The 17,497-nt window shown below is 51.2% G+C and overlaps 1 protein-coding gene across 2 annotated transcripts in view; it reads right to left on the bottom strand.

The window, feature by feature from the left end:
* Positions 1 to 17,497, bottom strand: part of NIPBL (NIPBL cohesin loading factor) — a 1,086,041-nt gene that overhangs the window by 95,043 nt on the left and 973,501 nt on the right. For both annotated transcript variants that reach the window (XM_086960544.1, XM_086960543.1), the window contains exon 33: positions 13,210 to 13,410. In XM_086960544.1, coding sequence (XP_086816670.1) covers positions 13,210 to 13,410 — 201 coding nt within the window. The remainder of the gene's footprint in view (positions 1 to 13,209; positions 13,411 to 17,497) is intronic.

The following is a 17,497-nucleotide window of genomic DNA, read 5'->3' as shown; positions in this document are numbered from 1 at the left end:
TAGCAAACACTGTAAAGTGGTGCTAATGTCTTTATGTGTGAAAAAATCAATGTGGCCACCTTGCAACCACTCTGTCTTTCTTTCCTTAGTTAGATGCTTATTTTTCATATTCGGAATGTTTTATTTCTCTCCACCCGAGGCTGCACATAGAAATTTTTAAATATCAGTAAAAGACACAGTTTCCAGCAAAACTGTTTTTCTTTTTCAGATCTATTTCACAGGGGAGCAAATAAACAAAAGGAGGAAAGAGAAGGTAATACCTGTTTCTTGAAGTTTCAGTTTTCACTAAATGAGGAAGAGTGAGAAGAAAGAGGGAAGAGGGGGAATAAAAAGAGGGGGAGGCAGCTGCCAACGGCAAGAGAACAGACACTCTTCTCGTCTTCTCAGAGGGCTGCGGAGGGGCCCCTGATCCAGGCCAAAGGCTGGCAGGAAGATATTAGCTATTATCAAACCACCTAATGTAGATAATGGGCAGGATGGAGCAGAGGAACAGAACGAAGCAGTCTGTGTTTAAGCAAGAGAATATCACCTTGTAAAATGGCAAGCCACCCTAAGGGAGGAGAGGATAGAAAGCCCCAACCTGAAAAGGTCCTCGCAGAAAGGGGACGGTGGACAGGCGTTAAGGAATCTGCGGCTAGACTATGTCTCTACCAGATGCATCGGTACAGAAGGTAAGTAACACGTTCATCTGATAGAGACGTCTAGCCGCAGATTCCATAACTTGGAATAGATAACAAAGCCATACCCATGAAGGAGGCGGGTCTGCAACTGAACCCCACCAAGTTCCCGAAAGAACTAAGTCGTCCATAAGGTGACATAGTAGTACCGTCAACCTTTGGGACGAACCACAATGAGGACAGTAATGTTAGCGCAGTTAACCACCAGATCATGAAGCTCTAAAGAGAGAGAAAAGCAATGGGAGGCAAAGGCACCAAAAGCTGTCAATGACAGCACAAAAACCCCTTTGTGTATACCGGGTTGAGAGAAGGAAAGCAGAATACCCATGGCGAAGTGAGAGTTCATAACTTCAAAAAAGGGGATGAACCAACCCAGGGTTTGAATGATCCACAGGATCAGAGGTGGCGAAAGAAAGCAAAAGCCATTTCCTGTTGACCAAGCAAAACAGTGGAAAAAGCCCTGTAAACCTATACCTGTAAAGGCACGAGGGGCAGCAGTGGCAAGAGGCTGACCTTTACCCAGCAATGCCAGCAGGGAGAAGAAACTATATGCTAGATATGCTGGGGTAAAAGGTAAGGTTATGACTTCGCAAGAAGTGGAGCTGGACCGAGGGTTTGAGAGATCCGCCGGATGCAGCGTGTCGACTGCAGCAAAGCCTCGAGAGACAGCAACTGATATGACCGAGACATCGCACACTGGCCCAATATGTACAACAGTGAAAAGGAACACTGTTGAAACCAGTACCAGCAAGGCACAAGTGACAGCATTAGCAGGATGCCAATCCACGGCCACAAGATGCCGGTAGTACTAAAGCACAAGATATGCCAGGACTTAGGCGGTTTGTGACAACATGTGAAGGGTCGAAGACGTGCAGTTGAATGTCAACTAACAAGAGGGAAGACAGGAAGTTACTTAAGCATACCGGAAGGTATCTAAGCCTACCGTGTGGGCACTGGAGCCACACGAAGTAAGAAAAGACCTCCTGTAGGGTAGCGTCAGCAGCTCAAAGGCACACAACAGCAAAAAGGGCAACAAAAAGCCGGACCCCACATAAAAGCTGGTGGTACAAGCAGAGCGGGTCAAGAACCACGAACACCGCATGAAGGAAAGAGCCTGCACGGATCCGCCTGGTAACAACACAGAGCAGGAGGAAAAAACGTTGAAATTACTTGCAGACATGTGGAAACAGGGTAGAACAATGTCCAGGACAGTAAGTAACCCATGCCCCTTGTCCGATGGAAACGGTCCCTGCAAAACAAAGTGGGTAAAAGAACCTGTTACGACAGTGGAAAAGGGGAAGACAAACAAAGGTCCCGGACCCCAAGTTGTGAGTATTCCAAGGAAAACACGCCCCTTTGAGAGTGCACAGCATGAACTCAAGTAAAGCGTGGGAATCCCCGTACGGAAACAGCAGGGAATATGGAAACCGCTGTAGTGGTAGTGATAAGTGGTCAGAATGAGGTCATGACCACGCATAGTAGAGAACGTCTGCTGATCCGCTGTCTTAGAGGACAAACCCTTAAGGGGCCGTACACGGAGTTGCACCAATAAGAACAATAAGTAAGCTGCACAGCTGCAATAGGGACTCAGTTGTGAAAAACTGCGCCCACAAGGTATCCCGCCAGGTGTGCGAGATAGACACTTTACGGCATGGAACCTATGCCAGTGTCCGTTGCACACAGACTGACAAATCCAGACATGCAATAAGCAATACCATACAAGGATCACTGTAGGAATAAACAAGTGGCTCCTAGCAGGATGTCCGCGAGGAGACTCCACAGAAACGTACCTAGACAAAGGCAGAACATAATGCCATAAAATACCCCACATACGGTAAGGCTAAACCCGGTAGGGTTATCCTCTTGGGCTAAGCACACAATCAGTGGATTGAAAAAACAAGAGAAGCGGCCGAACGGCTATACTGAACGAAAATAGAAATGGCTAACCCGCCATGAACAGCAACCAGCACCATAACAAAACAGTGCATGAGAGTGGGAGTTGTAAAAGGAGGCACAGAATATGGCACCAAGATTTACTGCAGGCTGGACAAGAGATGGGAGACCACCGAATCCACGTGGCGGTCAAAAAGATCCACCTCATTAAACAACAGATCTCTGAGGGCATACCGAATATGATCTGGGAAGCGACAGTTGAACAGCCAAGCATGGCGGCGTAAAGCCAAAACGCGAGCAAAGACCCTTCGTACGAGTTACTTACCTTCGGTAATGATATATCTGGTAGAGACGATTCTAGCTGCAGATTCCTTACGTAGAATTATCCCCAGGTGAGAGACTGGATCCGTAATTTTTTTGCCAAAGCATCCCTGTGCGCCGGGGGAACGGCATCACGCGACTCTGCCCAGGCGTTGTCCGCGTATGTGACATCAGCCGAGGCCACATAATTGCCACCCCGGCACGCCTAAGTCAGTTTTCTTCAGAGAAGTTTTCCGCGCCACAACGTGGAGCCATTAGACAAAACTGTGGGAGTATGGGAACAGTGTGCAAAGAGCAGAAAAATTGGAAAAAGGAATGGTGACAAACACCACCTTAAGGAGCAGTGTCAACACAGCAGTACCCAAACGCAGGGAATAGAAGAAAGAACAGAGCCCAGCCCTAAGCAGGCACCCTGCCAGTATGTAGACAGCCCCCCCCCCCCCGGAGACAAGGAACACATGTAAAAATGTCATGACAACATGTATCAGGACTACAACCCCAACCAAGAACAATGAAGGGGAACCAGTCCAAGACAAACAAGAATGACAAACCTCCAAGACAACCCCATCACAGAGTTTAACAATCCCTCAAAGGAATAAAGGGCAAAGGCACAGCTAGATGATATCAACCTAGAGGATAGTAGAGGGGTCAGAACCCGTAACAAAAAAGGGGAGAGGGAGGGAAGAGATTGAAGGTAAGCCCCAATCGTGGAGCAACCAGAACAGAAGGGCACAGAAGTACCCATAAACCCTTCCTCCAATGAGCCAAAGGAGGAAGAAAGGAACAAGAAACAGGACGCATCATCCCATCAAAAAGAGTGAAAGAATATACTCACAGAAGACATAGCCACTAACCGGGAGGCGAGTGCAGAAGACCAAGCCAAAGGTCCTCGTAGAACGGGGAGGAAGGGTGGGTCGTGAAGGAATCTGTGGCTAGAATGGTCTCTACCAGATACATCGTTACCGAAGGTAAGTAACTCGTACATCTGATAGAGACTACTAGCCACAGATTCCTTAACGTAGAATAGATACCCTAACCATACTCACGAGGAAGGGGGTCTGAGAGAGGACCCAACCGGCCTGGACATTACAGTGTCCCACCGGGGACGAGTCCAATGGACAGGGCGAGGAGCCCTGTCCCCCCAGGCAAGGGGAACCCCTACAGTCATAAAACCACCAACCCCAAGGGAGATGCGGGAAAAAGAAGAGGAAGCCCGTTCACACTCAGCAGAGGAAACAAGGCAAAGGCAAGAGGAGGATGAAGCACCCCACGCCATACAAGGCATCAGAACCTCCATCCAAGGCCAAGGCAAGAAAGAGGAAGATCAACCTAGAGGCTCCAAGGAGACGAGGTAGAAAGAAGGCAAGCCCTCCCACCGGGAACACAACCCGCGAAGAGGACAGCTGAGCCTACCACAGCCAGAAGTCAATAGATCAGACAGAACAGCGCCGACAGCAATAAAGCAGGCGGAAGCAGAAAGAGTAGCCCGGGGACACCAAGGAAGCCCAGGCAGGCAGCGTCAAAGAGGAAGGAACACAAAATCCATCTCAGTCCCCAGGACAGAGAACAGGAAGGCGAAGAAGGGCCCGAACACACCTCCGGGAGGGGCCCGCACACACGACCCAAAAAGAAGGGGAACCAGAGCCATGGCGCCAGGCCGCAGACAGCAGGTCAGACCAGGCTAACAGCACAGTGACCCCGGAGAAGAACACCCCGGGGCGGCACCAAAGGCATTCCAGAGCAACAATAAGGGAATTGCACCTGCAACGTACTTACACGTCATGGAGAGCAGAGGCCTGTAGGCGACCACAACTCCCAAGTACAGAGCAAGCTATATAACAGCTACCACTACCCCACAAAGGGTATGTCAAGTACCAAGACATGGGAACTCTCTTAGGAAGAAACTTCTGCAGGAGAGGACAACAGAAAGATCTGCGGGAAAAACCCCGCAGAAGGCTTGTCAAGCAGCCAAAGAGAGAGAAAAAAAAACAGAATGCCTAATCTCAGGGCCAGCCCAAGGCAAAAAGACACAGTCAAGAAGGGCCGGCCAGCAGCCAACAGAACCACAGTCCCAACAAAGAGGACTCAAATGCACATGAAGCACACAGATCACACCACTGGGGCGACCCGCCCCAACAAAAGAATACCACTCAAAAACCAAATCAACTCACAGGTCACTGAGGGGCACTGAGGGGGAGAAGGAGGAGGAGGAGGAAGCCGAAGCCCCACCAAGAACCTCTGGATGGCCGAGTCTGCCGGGACATTGAACAAAAGAGTGCCATCTAAGGGAAGATCTACCAGCCGTTCCTGAACATTTTCCGGGAACACACTGTCCAGAAGCCAAGCATGGCGGCGAAGGGCAACCGAAGAAGCCATGGCACGACCAAGCACCTCCGAGATGTCCAGAGCGGAGCAAAGAATAAACGCTGCCAGCTCCTGGCCATCCAATGCATGGTGCCACAAATCAACCCCATGACCCTCCTAAGAAGCGGCAGATCCAAGGGACTCCACTGAGTCCCACAAGCAAGAGGTGGCCCCAGCCAACACACAAAGTGTTAAGGGCCTGCACTGGTCCAAGCAAACATATTGCGCCCCCAAGAGTCCCGCCAGGGGGCCTCCCGTGATGGAGACAACAGAGGCGGCAGGGAGGTAAAGGCAGTCCGCAAAAGGGGGATGATGGAAGAGGGGTGGAGAGAAATACACACCGGGTCCCTCGGTGCGGGAAGGTGCCGGTGCAGAAGGTGTTGGGGCACCGGATCCCCTGTGGCGGGGCGCCCCTAAGCTCTCATCAGAGAAGAATGGAACGAACTTTCAAAGGGAAGAAGCAGCTCCCTCCCACAAGAGCCCTGGTAGAGAACTTCCAGAAGATGATCCGTGGGGAAATGGGCAGCCAGATCACCCATGCGCAAAATAGCCAAAGCCGTGGAAACGGCGCGAGCGGAGGCCGCACCCGCCTCCGTAGGGTCCCGTGGAAGGGAAAGCAGCTCCTCCATAGGTGATGGCTGCAAGCTAAGTCGGCCATCCCCTAAACCAATCGGAGTGGGGAAGGGCTAGGTCTGGAAAGGAGAAAGAGGGACCGAATACTGTGGGACCTGTGGCTCCTCCTGCGAAAACCGCGGTGACGGTGAGGAGCCGTCCTTTGATGATGTCGGGGAAAAAGCCACGACGCGGCGGCCCATCTCTGGCAAGGAAGACACCAGCAGGCGCCCAACCTCCGGGGCTAGAGGGGGCGTCTGAAGACGAGTCCACGACCCAGCGCCTGTCCGGTGCCATAGAGTCCACAACCTGAGGCAGGACGTCATCGTCGTCTAGCTCCAAAGGAGACGCCGGACAGGGCCATATCCACACCACACGGCACAGGTGACCGGGGCTGGGCCGGAGCCGAGGCGGCAAAGGAGCGCCGACTCGACCTCCGACGAAACAGTCGCCTGCGTGGAGGGAACACAAGAAGTCCAGGGAGGGACAAGAGGGGCCCGGGGACGGACGAGGGGTCCCCCGCCAGCCTCGACCCATGAAGGGACAAGGGGGGTCCGCCGACCCGTGGCACCACCAGGGCAAGCAGCCGCCGGCACCGTAGTGGCGTTACCTCGGCCTCAGACAAGATCGCCACCTGTCTTCAGGGCCGAGAGGGGCTCGGGGTTGTGACCCGAGCCCCGGCAACCTCCCACGACACCACAGGGCGCCGCACCCCAATGGCACCACATCCTCCATGCCTGGAACCGAGCCAGTCGGCGCCAGGGCCGGAGCCACCGCGGAGGGTCCCGCACAACGGAAGGGATCTGCCGACTTCCCATGAGGGGAAGGAGGAGAAGCCAGCGAGGCCTGCAAAGCCGCCACATATGTGTCCATCTGGGCTCTCGACGCCCCCTCAACAGGAAACGGTGGATAGGGGGACGATACGCAGGGCCGCATCGCCCGCGGAGAGGCCACGCCACCAACAGGCCGGAAACCAGCCCTCAGGGACAAACTGCGACACTTCTCGACAGGTGAGCGATGCTCCTGCGGCTTAGGAGGGGGATGAGGACGACGACGGCAGCTTCGAAAACCTTCCGCAGAAGCTGATCGAGGAGACTACGTCGGTCTGGACATGCGAGCCGAGAGAAGTTTCATCCGGCGCTTCAACCGCGACTTCGGCTTCAACTGCTGGCACACCTTGCAATCAGTGGAGTCATGATGTTTCCCCAAGCACCACATGCAAATGAGGGGAGGGTCCATCGCCGACATCAGGCATCCACATGACGAGCACGTCTTAAAGCCCGAAGGCATCCGCACACTGTTCCCACAAACACACGCAATAGCGAAAGGGAAGGGCCTAAACAGGCCTGGAGCATGAACCGGATCCGCGTTGCACGTGGAAAAGGAAAAAACTGAAATAGGCGCGCCGGGTGGGACTTATGTGACCTCGCTGACATCACGTACGCGGACAACGCCTGGGCGGAGTCGCATGATGCCGTCCCCCTGGCGAGCAGGAATGCTGTGGCAAAAAAAATCCAGATCCAGTCTCACGCCTGGGGATAATTCTACGTTAAGGAATCTGCGGCTAGTAGTCTCTATTAGATCCATAGTCAGCTGCATCAAGGGAAGACCTAAGAGAGAATTGAGCCATGCTTCTGCCATGGAGCAGAAGGCAAAGCAATTCGGTACGTGGCAATTCCGGAATAGAAGTGAGAAGATTAGCAAATGAGTCGCGAAGAGCTGAGGATGCGTGTGCAAATACACAGGCCGTATTTAAAGCCCGGACGCCTGTGCTGGCAGAGGCGAAATGCGGGCGACCACAATCATCCAGCCACGAGACTCCCTGGTGGGAGGTAATAATGGGAATGTGGGGGAAGCTTGTAAATTAAAACCTGCCTGAACAAATAGGCCTTAAGCTGTTCAGGCAAAGAGGATCACCCGGAGCAGGGTGGTGCCTACGAGCAATAACCGATCCATAGGGTCACCCGAAAAGGGTCTTGACCATTTGTTATGCAGAACGTCAAGTAGAGGAGTACACAAAGAGCAGCAAAGGTTCTACTTCGATAGGCTCCAAATGGAGCAGATTCAATAAAGGATCGGAAAGTAGAGGCACCATTGGAGGCTGAAAGCAGAGTACAGCAGCCGGCTCCTGAATAGCGCTCACGAAGGCAGCACTAGATTCAGTCACTAGATTCAGTCGCGGTAGAAGACGGCTGAAGGCTAAGCCTGCCACTAGACATGAGGAGTGGAGGAGCCCGAGACTGACCCGAAGGCCAGGCAACATAGGGTACTTGCACTCTGGCTCCTTGATCTGGGGAGTCTAGGGAAGCATCAGGTTGCAAATGAGGAGTTGTAAATGGTATTACAGGCGTCAACGGACGCCGCGGTGGAGACTTATCGCGCCCGAGGAGTTGAGAGGAGCAACCATCAAAGGAATAGGAATCGACACTGCATGGGAGTCGCCTGGACGTTGACAACCTCCATAGAGGACTCGACCAGGACGCCGACCGCCATCGATCCGACTGCCAACTTCCTGGGGTGAGCACAAGGGGCGGGACCCGGCGTGAGCCTGGTGTAGTACCCGGCGTTGCCTCCAACGTCAGCATAGGAAGCCGCACAGGGCTATGAGCTGACTGACGGGGAGGGCTGTGCTCTAGACCCTGGCTTGGTGGTGTCCCGTTGGCTCCTGAATCAGAGTTGACGCACACAGCCGGGGACTGGGAAACGTCCGCATATGAAGACCCGTCATGAGTGCCTGGTACCTCTGTGGGACCCGAAGGCGCACCAGTGAGAGGGGCGACTCAAAACAAGCTTGGAGTGCCTTAGAATAAGCCTCCATTTGGGCAGGCGTTGCCCCAACACCTGGAAAGCGTGGATACAGAGGATGAGGTTGCCGTGCGCCCTTACCCGGCATAGTGTGAGGAATGAGCGGCAGGGACATTGGAAGAAGATTATCGTTAGTGACGCCTGTGCTTACGCATACCTGTTGTCTAACGGTGGTCGTGGGAGCGACCTCGGGAACGAACCCGATAGGAGCGACGGGAGGGAGCTGGACCAAACATCCGTGCGGCCAGCAATTTCATGCAACGCTCCCTCAAGTACTTTGGTTTCATCCTCCAACAGGCGTCACGCCTTGGAGTCATGGTGCACCGCGAGGCACCACATACAGATGGTGTGAGTAAGTGCCAGACATCTGATGAGCGCAGGCTTCACAAGCCTTAAAACTGGAAGGCCTTGCACACTGTTCCCACGACACTGAGGGTGTCGAGAAGGCCCAAAAACCTGGCCAAGGAACTGCTGGTTTTCCAGGATCCGCCCTCAGATGCGGAAAAGAAGAAGAAAACTGACATCAGTGCACCGGGAGGGGCATATATGTCTCCGCTGACGTCATGTCCGTGGACGGCGCCGTCCCCCCGGCACTTGAGGTGCTGCTGCGGAAAATGTTCCGGATCCAGTCTGACGCCTGGGAATATTCTAAGTTAAGGAATCTGTGGCTAGACATCTCTATCAGATACCATGTGAGTTGTAGGAGGGCATCTCAAATTCCTAATAAAATTCAGTATATAACATAGCAAGGCCTTCTTTTGCATGATCTTTCGAAACAGATTCAGATGGATCATCTATAATATAATGGGACTGCATAACCAAATATGAAGGGGATAGCCTCATGAACGCTCTTTGAGTTGGGCAGAGGTCGCTTCGCCTCCAGAAGATTCAGGGAGGTGCAGAGCAACCCATGCTCAGAGTCCACAAGTGGAGTGCAGGAGCAGGGCCTCGACTTGTGGCATTGTTACATTGCCTCATCCAATGACTGACAGACGCTGCGAGGCCGTAGAGCGGTTTGACTTTTCAAGCTTGTGGGATTTATCAGATGACGAATTAGGCTGACAATCATCAATGAGAACCACTGTGAAAGCAGGCTCGGTACATTCCAAGGGATCAGGAGCGGTGTGGAGTCTTGATGTCAGGCCGCCAGGACCTTCGTCTCTCTCTCCTGAATCGCCTTCGTATTCATGGTATGGCAGTCGGACAGTTCCTGGAATCATGGTCGGGCTCCAGGTATCACAGACAAACCAGATGAGGGTCTCTTCCAAACATTTGCTTGTGACAAGCCCCAGAGGATTTAAAACCCAGTGGCTTTTTATGGGAAATCCCTAACACATTGGTAGCATAAAGCTAAAAATATACAGACACTAATACTGAAAAAGTGATTAAAAAGTGACTGTGGTAGCTCTTCCGGATCAAAAAGAAAAAAAAGAAAAGATGTTAGCGCACTGGGATAGCGTCTATATAGGCACTGTGCATGTCACATCCATTGAGTAAAATGCTTAAACGGACTCGTCTGACGCCACCTAATGGCACACAGGGGTACTGGTCAATGTTTTTGGACCCAGTATGATGCCTAGGGAATTTTCTATAGTCAAAAATCTGCAGTACGAAGTTATCAGATAGCATTTTTTTGTGGGGTCAGGGAATCACGCACCTTAGGCTCCTTTGATATCTGCCTGGCAGAATTTAGTTTAATTTGTATGATGTATACAAGTGAAGTTCTTATATATATGCACAAGTTACTACTTGTGTAACGATCTATCTGTGAGACAATAGTTAGCAATAGATTCCTTACCTTAGAATATCCCCAGGCGTCAGACTGGATCCGGAAAGTTTTGCTAGCAGTACCCCTGCGCGTCAGTAGGTGCCATTGTGCGGCTACGCGCCAGTTGCTGGCGGGGTATGCGCCGAGATGACGTCACGAAGACTCCTTAGACACCACCCATGCGTGCTGACGTTAGATCTGTACACAACTTTACGCGCCAGGAACGCAGAGCCATGCAAGAAACTGACCACTAGTACATTGAAACTAGGGCCCTAAAAAGGGATGTCCTCAACCCTAGTAATCAGTTCGCAGAACGGGTAGGATGGGTGGGGCGGTAAGGAGTCTATCTCTAACTAATGTCTCTTACAGATATATCGTTACACAAGTAGTAGTAACTTGTGCATCTGAAACAGGCACGTTAGTGATAAATTCCTTACCTTAGAATAGATAACCCAGCAATAGCAACCCCGGTGGTGGGTCTGCAAATAAGATTACACAAGAAAGTCACGGACAACAGAACGGCCAAAGAAGCAGTCTCTCTAGACTTGACTGTCAAGGCAGTGATGTTGGGAAAAACATGTGCAGCGAGGCCCACGTAGCTGCCAGACAAATGTCTTTCACGGGTACGCCGGGTCCCAAGGCAGTAGTTGCTGCAGTTGACCTGCTGGAATGGGCACGCAGCCCCACAGGAGGCTCCTTCTTAGCCAACAAGTAACAGGCCTTGATGCAGAGAACGACCCACCGAGAGATGGTCGGTTTGTGCACGGCCCGACCTTTTTTGGCGCCCACGTAGCCAACAAAGAGCTGGTCATCCACCCGGAACTGTTGTGTGCGCTTCAGATACAACGAGAACGCACGTTTTGGGTCCAGACGGTGGAGCGTCTCTTCCTCTTTTAAAGGATGCGGCGGCATAAAGAAGGTGGGCAAAGTGACGGTCTGCCCGATATGGAAGGGCGTGACAACCTTTGGCAAGAAAGAAGGACAGGTCCTCAAAACCACCTTGTCCGGATGAACAGAAAGGAATGGAGGTTTGGAAGAAAGAGCCTGGAGCTCACTCACTATTATGGCAGAGGTGATAGCTACCAGGAAATCTGTCTTGAGAGTAAGAAGACGTAAGGGACAGTTATGAAGGGGCTCGAATGGAACGCACATGAGAAATGTCAAGACGAGGTTTAAGTCCCATTGAGGCATGATGAACGGCACAGGAGGAAAGGTGTGCGTAATGCCTTTTAGAAAACAGTTAACAAACCGGGGACTTAAAAAGGGAAGAATGACCTGGAAGCCGTAGAAGGGAAGAGATGGCAGAAAGATAACCCTTGATGGTGCCCAGAGCAGAGCCCTGCTGGGTCAGGGAAAGAAGGAACAAAAGTACTTTGGAAAGAGGGGCAGAAAGGGGATCCACAGACTTAGCTGTGCACCATGCCACAAACTTGTTCCACCTGCAGGCATATACCATTTTCGTGGAGGGACGCCTGGCTACCAGAATGACATCACAGACTTCGGGAGGAAGATCAAAGGCTGTCAACTGTCGCCGCTCAATCTCCATGAATGGAGGTGGGGGCTGGGCAGGTTCGTGTGGTGGACCGACCCCTGCTGCCGCGACAGAAGATCCTCCCGAAGAGGCAATCGGATCGGGGGATCGATCGCCATGTTGAGTAGCTCGGATACCAGTACCTTCGAGCCCAGTCCGGAGCCACCAGACTGACTCGGGCCCGGTTGCGCCGATTTTTCTTCAGCACTCTGGGCAGAAGTGGTATAGGCGGACGAAAAGCGTCCCTGAGCAAATGCCGCCTTGGAAATTCCAACGCGCAGAATTGATGACAATGCGCGTTCTCTTCGGTGGAGAATAGATCTAACCAAGGCTCTCCCCACTGCAGAACGAGACCTTACGCTACGTCAGAGTTCAGACGCCGTTCGTGATCCATCATGCTCCAGCGGCTGAGTTCGTCCGCCCTGGCGTTCAGAGAACCTGCCAGGTGTTGAACAACCAAGGAAATACCTTGATGTTCCAGCCATGTCCAGAGGCGCAGAGCCTCCCGACATAGGGTCCAGGACCCCAACCGTCCAGTTTGTTGCAATACCACATCGCGGTGGTGTTGTCCGTGAACACCTGCACTACACTTACCCAGACAGAGGGAAGGAATGCGTTCAGTGCAAGCCGGATCGCCGAAAGCTCCAAAAGGAGCCGAGACTCCGCCGGAGACCAGAGGCTTTTGATCTCCGTCTCTCCCAATTGGCCTCCCCATCCCAGGAGGGACGCATCAGTCACCACAGTGTGCTCCGGTTGGGAAAGGGAGAGGGATCTGCCATTGACCCAATCGCGATTCGTGAGTGTGAGAAAACGCATCTTTCTTGAAGAGAATACCCCCACTTTTTGCTAAATTGCTGATGTACTTTGACTGAGTGTGCCCTGGGCTCCTGCCAATCCGGTGCCCAGGGCGTGTGTTCCTTCCCTAAAACTGTGTTGAAACCTAAACCCAATTGGCATCTCTGACCATATGTAGGCCGCTGGTAAAACTTTAAGGATCCAGTCTGACGTCTGGGGATATTCTAAGGTAAGTAATATATCACTAACGTGTCTCTTTCAGATGTATATACTCAACGTTACATTGATTGCAAGTTTGACATAAGTGATGTTAATTAACATGAATCTGTATTATTAAGTTAAGTACAATTTTATTTATTTCTACGCAAACATTTGCACGTGTAACTCCAGCAAAGATGTAAATAGCTTTCTGTGAAGTATAGAGAAAGGTACAGTGACCTTACCGCAGTATCATCAAAGAGGTTCAGTAAAGAAATGAGAAATGCTCGTCTGTGCTGTCTGTTTCCTCTAATCATGGAATAAAGGTGTGCGCACAATGCACTTGTAGACTCGTCTTGTCTGAAACCTCTTATGATTTCATTAAGATTGGAGTTGATTGCCTGTTGTACCAGGTAAGACATCTTTATACCAGCAACTGCTTTCATCTGCAATTACAAAGCAAACTTATTGAATAAAAGTTCTCTGAATGATTAACAAAATACACAAAGTGAATGCACTGTGAAAATTCGAAGTCTATCGAACAAGTTACTTACCTTTGGTAACACATTATCTGGTACAGACATAGTCTAGCTGCAGATTTTGAATTCTCCCTGTGAGAAGTTGGCCTGATATATAGTGCTCACTATTCTAGTGATCACTGTGTATCATACCAAACGAACCTTATTGATGATTGGTTGTAAGTCAACCTTATAGACCAGCTATCCTAGTAGCGTGGACAAAAGCAGTCTTCAGGCTAAACTCTAGAGGGCGTGTTAAGCCAGCTGTTTTACCATCACATATACCCCTTGAACACCAAGTGAAAGGACACCACACAAGTTGTTATGAAAATAAAGGATATTTATTTATAACAAGTCTACCCCGAACTCTTTATGAGTCAGGGAGCTAAGCACAATACAAAACTCTTACGAAAATACTTCAAGTTGCACAATTTACACAATTGCCCGAGGGGCACGAAAAACCATATACTCTAAAAGTGGAATGCGAAATACTAGCAGGTAAGTAACAAGATCCAGAGGTTTCAGACCAGCGGTGAAATCGTCGTGGTACGTAGTCAGGAGGGCCACTAGCCAACGGGCAAGTGACCGGACAACGCAGTAAGCAGCAAAGAGCAGAAGGGCCCCACGCAGATCTCGTGGATGTTGGGGGCTGGACTTCGGTGATGGAGCTGCTCTGGGCTGGGGCTTCTCAAACCCCAGTGCACTCACTCGAGGATCCCTCGGCGGTCGTGCTGGTTAAGCGTCGTGCAGGTTTTGAAGATGGCCGGTCCCTCAGGTCTCGTCACACCCACGAATTTCAGTTCGGCTGATGATGCAGGTAGAGGTCAGAGATGCCAGGGAATCCGGGTCTCGTCGAGCTGGTTAGTCTTGATCCGGAGGATGGACGTGCAGCAAACCGCGATGCTTAGGTGGTACCTGCGGGTGCTGGGTGGCTACTCCTTAGCCACAAGGGAGAGTCTTCAGAAATTGTCAAGAGTTCCTTTCGTGGAAAGTAGTTCAAGATTCAGAATTATCTAATTTGGGAAGGGGGCCCGCTCCTACCTTTATTCTAAGAAAAGGGGCTGGCACGCAACTAGGTCCTGCGCATGGGTGGGACCAGGAGGGGGGTGGTTACACCCCTCTCCCTTGTCCGGACTTTCCCCAGCTCAGGGGCTGGGGTGCCCCTGGAACTGGTTTGAGCCGGCATATGCACAGTGAGCACCGGGGTGCCACTTGCAGTCACCTTCCTCTCAGCCCTGCCTACCTGGGATACACAAAACCCTGTCTGGGATGGTGCTAGCACCTCCCCTGACAGGAAACCCTTTGTCTGAGCTCTCCTCGCTGGAAGGACTCCCAGCAGCAGGAGGTCAGACTTGTGTCTGTGGTGGCAGCATCCATTTTGTGATGCTGAGGCTCGAGTTAACTTTAACCAGGGTTCACAGTTACATACATGTCGTGTCCTTCTAGAAGGGTGGAATGCTAACCCCGTCGCCAGAATTGGCGAGGGGTTAGTATTCCAATTCGTATGACACCTTACTCGACATGTTTTGATAATGCTATGCCAAAGTTAGCATTTGACCGCGAGGTTCATAATGCACTTAAGAGTATATGGTATAGCGTTATCATGGAACAGCTATTAGGACTTGGTTCGGCAAGCTGCAAACGGGCTCAGCTCATGCCAGAGCACCATCTCACATAATTCCAAGCACTCTGCCTTCAGGATTGCTAAGGCCTGCCATAGTAGTGACTGATAGGAATCTATGTGTCCACTTTAGGGTTAGATATAGGAATACTATATCTAAAACAAAGGGTGTTTACACCACCTTGCCCCAGCTGTCGTGCAGCCAGTTGTGTCAGATTTGGGTGGCCAGCCAGGGGTGGCATAATACATGCTGCAGCCCCTGGTAGGCCCTGGGTACACCTATGCCCTGGATACCTAAGGTATACTGCACAGGGACTGATAAGGTGGCCCAGTACCAATTGGTAAATGCACCTAAGGTACATGTGTGTCAATTTAGAGAGAGAACAGCTAGGCTGTGGGTCTGATTAGCAGGCCCACAGCCAGGGAAAGTCGTAAACCAGTGAAGCAAAAAGCAAAAATCGGGGGTGACCATAGGATTGCAGACCCCACTCTCCTACACTCCCCAGGCGTTAGAATGGATCTGGAAATTTTTAGCAGTACCTCTGCGTGCCGTGGGATGGCGTAGTGTATGACTATGTGCTGACTGACTGGTTGTGAAGTCAGTGGAGTCATATAAGCCCCCTATGGTGCTCCGACTACAGATTCATCTGTGAAACCTTCCGCGCCACAAAGAATGAGTCACTATAAAATGGCTTTGGAACCAGTGTGCCAAAAAGATCAATGTATCTTTGAAACAATAATATGATCAGAAATGAATGGTATGGCAATACCATGTCAAGATCTACAAGGTAAGACCAAATGTTTCTTGAATCACACAGCTACATAAACACGCTCACTCGAAAACCAGTGCTGAAAAAAGGATAAAACCCTCACTTATTGAGGAATATAAAGCCACAATAAAAATACCAACGCTTACGTGGGAAGACCGCTTGAAGCTAGAGGAGGAACGTACACTTCCGGGAGTACAGAGGACAATTGCCAAACTAAAACTGGGCCAGGCTCCAGGTTCTAAAGGCGTATGAGTCCTAAAAAAGAAACACCAGTATCCTTGGACCCCCATCTTCTTAATATGTATGTTAAGGTGAGAATTAAGGATATTCCTTCACCCGACCATCGTCGTGCCACAATAGTGGCAATCAATAATCAAGGTAATCCAGCCACAAATTGCAGTTCATATCACTTGTTTGCACTCATATATACAGAGAAAAAAATAATGGTGATGGTCCTAGCCATAAGATTGATTGATGTTATATCCGCTCTAACTCGTAAAAAACAATCAGGTTTTCTGCTAAGGAGATTGTGAGAAAGTGCCATCTTTCTTGCAGGGTATGCCCCCACTTTTTCCTGAATTGCTGATGTGCTTTGACTGAGTGTGCCCTGGGCTCCTGCTAATCAGGTGCCCAGGGCCTGTGACCCTTCCCTAAAACTGTGTTGAAGCTAAAACCTAATTGGCCTCTCTGGCCACCTGTCAGCCCCTAGTAAATGGTACCCTAGGTACCCAGGGTATGGTGACCAGAGAAGACCCCCTAAGGGCTGAAGCACGTATTGTGCCACCCTTAGGGGCCCTGTACCCTGACACCCACACCCAGCCTTTGCAGGCTGAGGGTCTAAGTACAGAACTAAACAAAGAGTCGACATGGCACACCTCCCTGTGTGCTATGCCCGCAAGATCCACTGCCCTGGCATACCTCAGTCACCTCTCTAGCTGGGTGCCCTATGCCAGTGGTGTGGGCACAGGTGCATGAGCCCTGTGCCCCTACAGTACCAAGGGCCATTCCTGGGCACTGTAAGTGTAGTGCTGCCATTAAGAGTATATGGTGCTTCTCAGCATATTAAACCCGCACTGATGTCAGTGAGATTTAATTTAAAATGCACCAAACTTAACCTACAATCCACATCTGGTCTGAGAGGCTGCCCCACAGCAGACATGCTAGGTCTTATACCCCAGGATGGGCAGGGGGAAGTTTCAAAGGCCTGCCGCCTCTGTGATCTTCTCCTGACCATTTGCTGTAACCAGCAACTAGCCCCCACCGGTTCTGACCCCCATTCTGGCAAGAATACTGGCGGGAAACTCTACGTCAGGAAGGGGGGTGTGCCAGACTGTGCAAACGCCACCCCTCAGGTGGGAGAGGCGAGGTGAAGCACGACCCCATGCTCCGGCCATCTTGAAGATGGGGAGCCCTGCCCAATCACAGCTAGGCAGCTGCACCCATCCCATAGGAGAGGAGCAGACTAGGGGGTGTACCCATCACAGGACAGGGACCTATTGGTCCCAGTCCCTGCCCTACCTGTAACGCCCCTAAATTCAGTATTTAGGGGCTCCCTGAACCTTCCTTCCTCAGATCCCTTTTTGAAAAAACAAGAAGAAGAAGGACGACCTGCCGTGCAGCTGCT

Source organism: Lissotriton vulgaris, chromosome 3_1 (genome assembly GCF_964263255.1).
Source record: "Lissotriton vulgaris chromosome 3_1, aLisVul1.2, whole genome shotgun sequence".
In the NCBI taxonomy this organism is placed as follows: domain Eukaryota; kingdom Metazoa; phylum Chordata; class Amphibia; order Caudata; family Salamandridae; genus Lissotriton; species Lissotriton vulgaris.
This window is presented reverse-complemented; position numbering and strand designations above follow the sequence as displayed.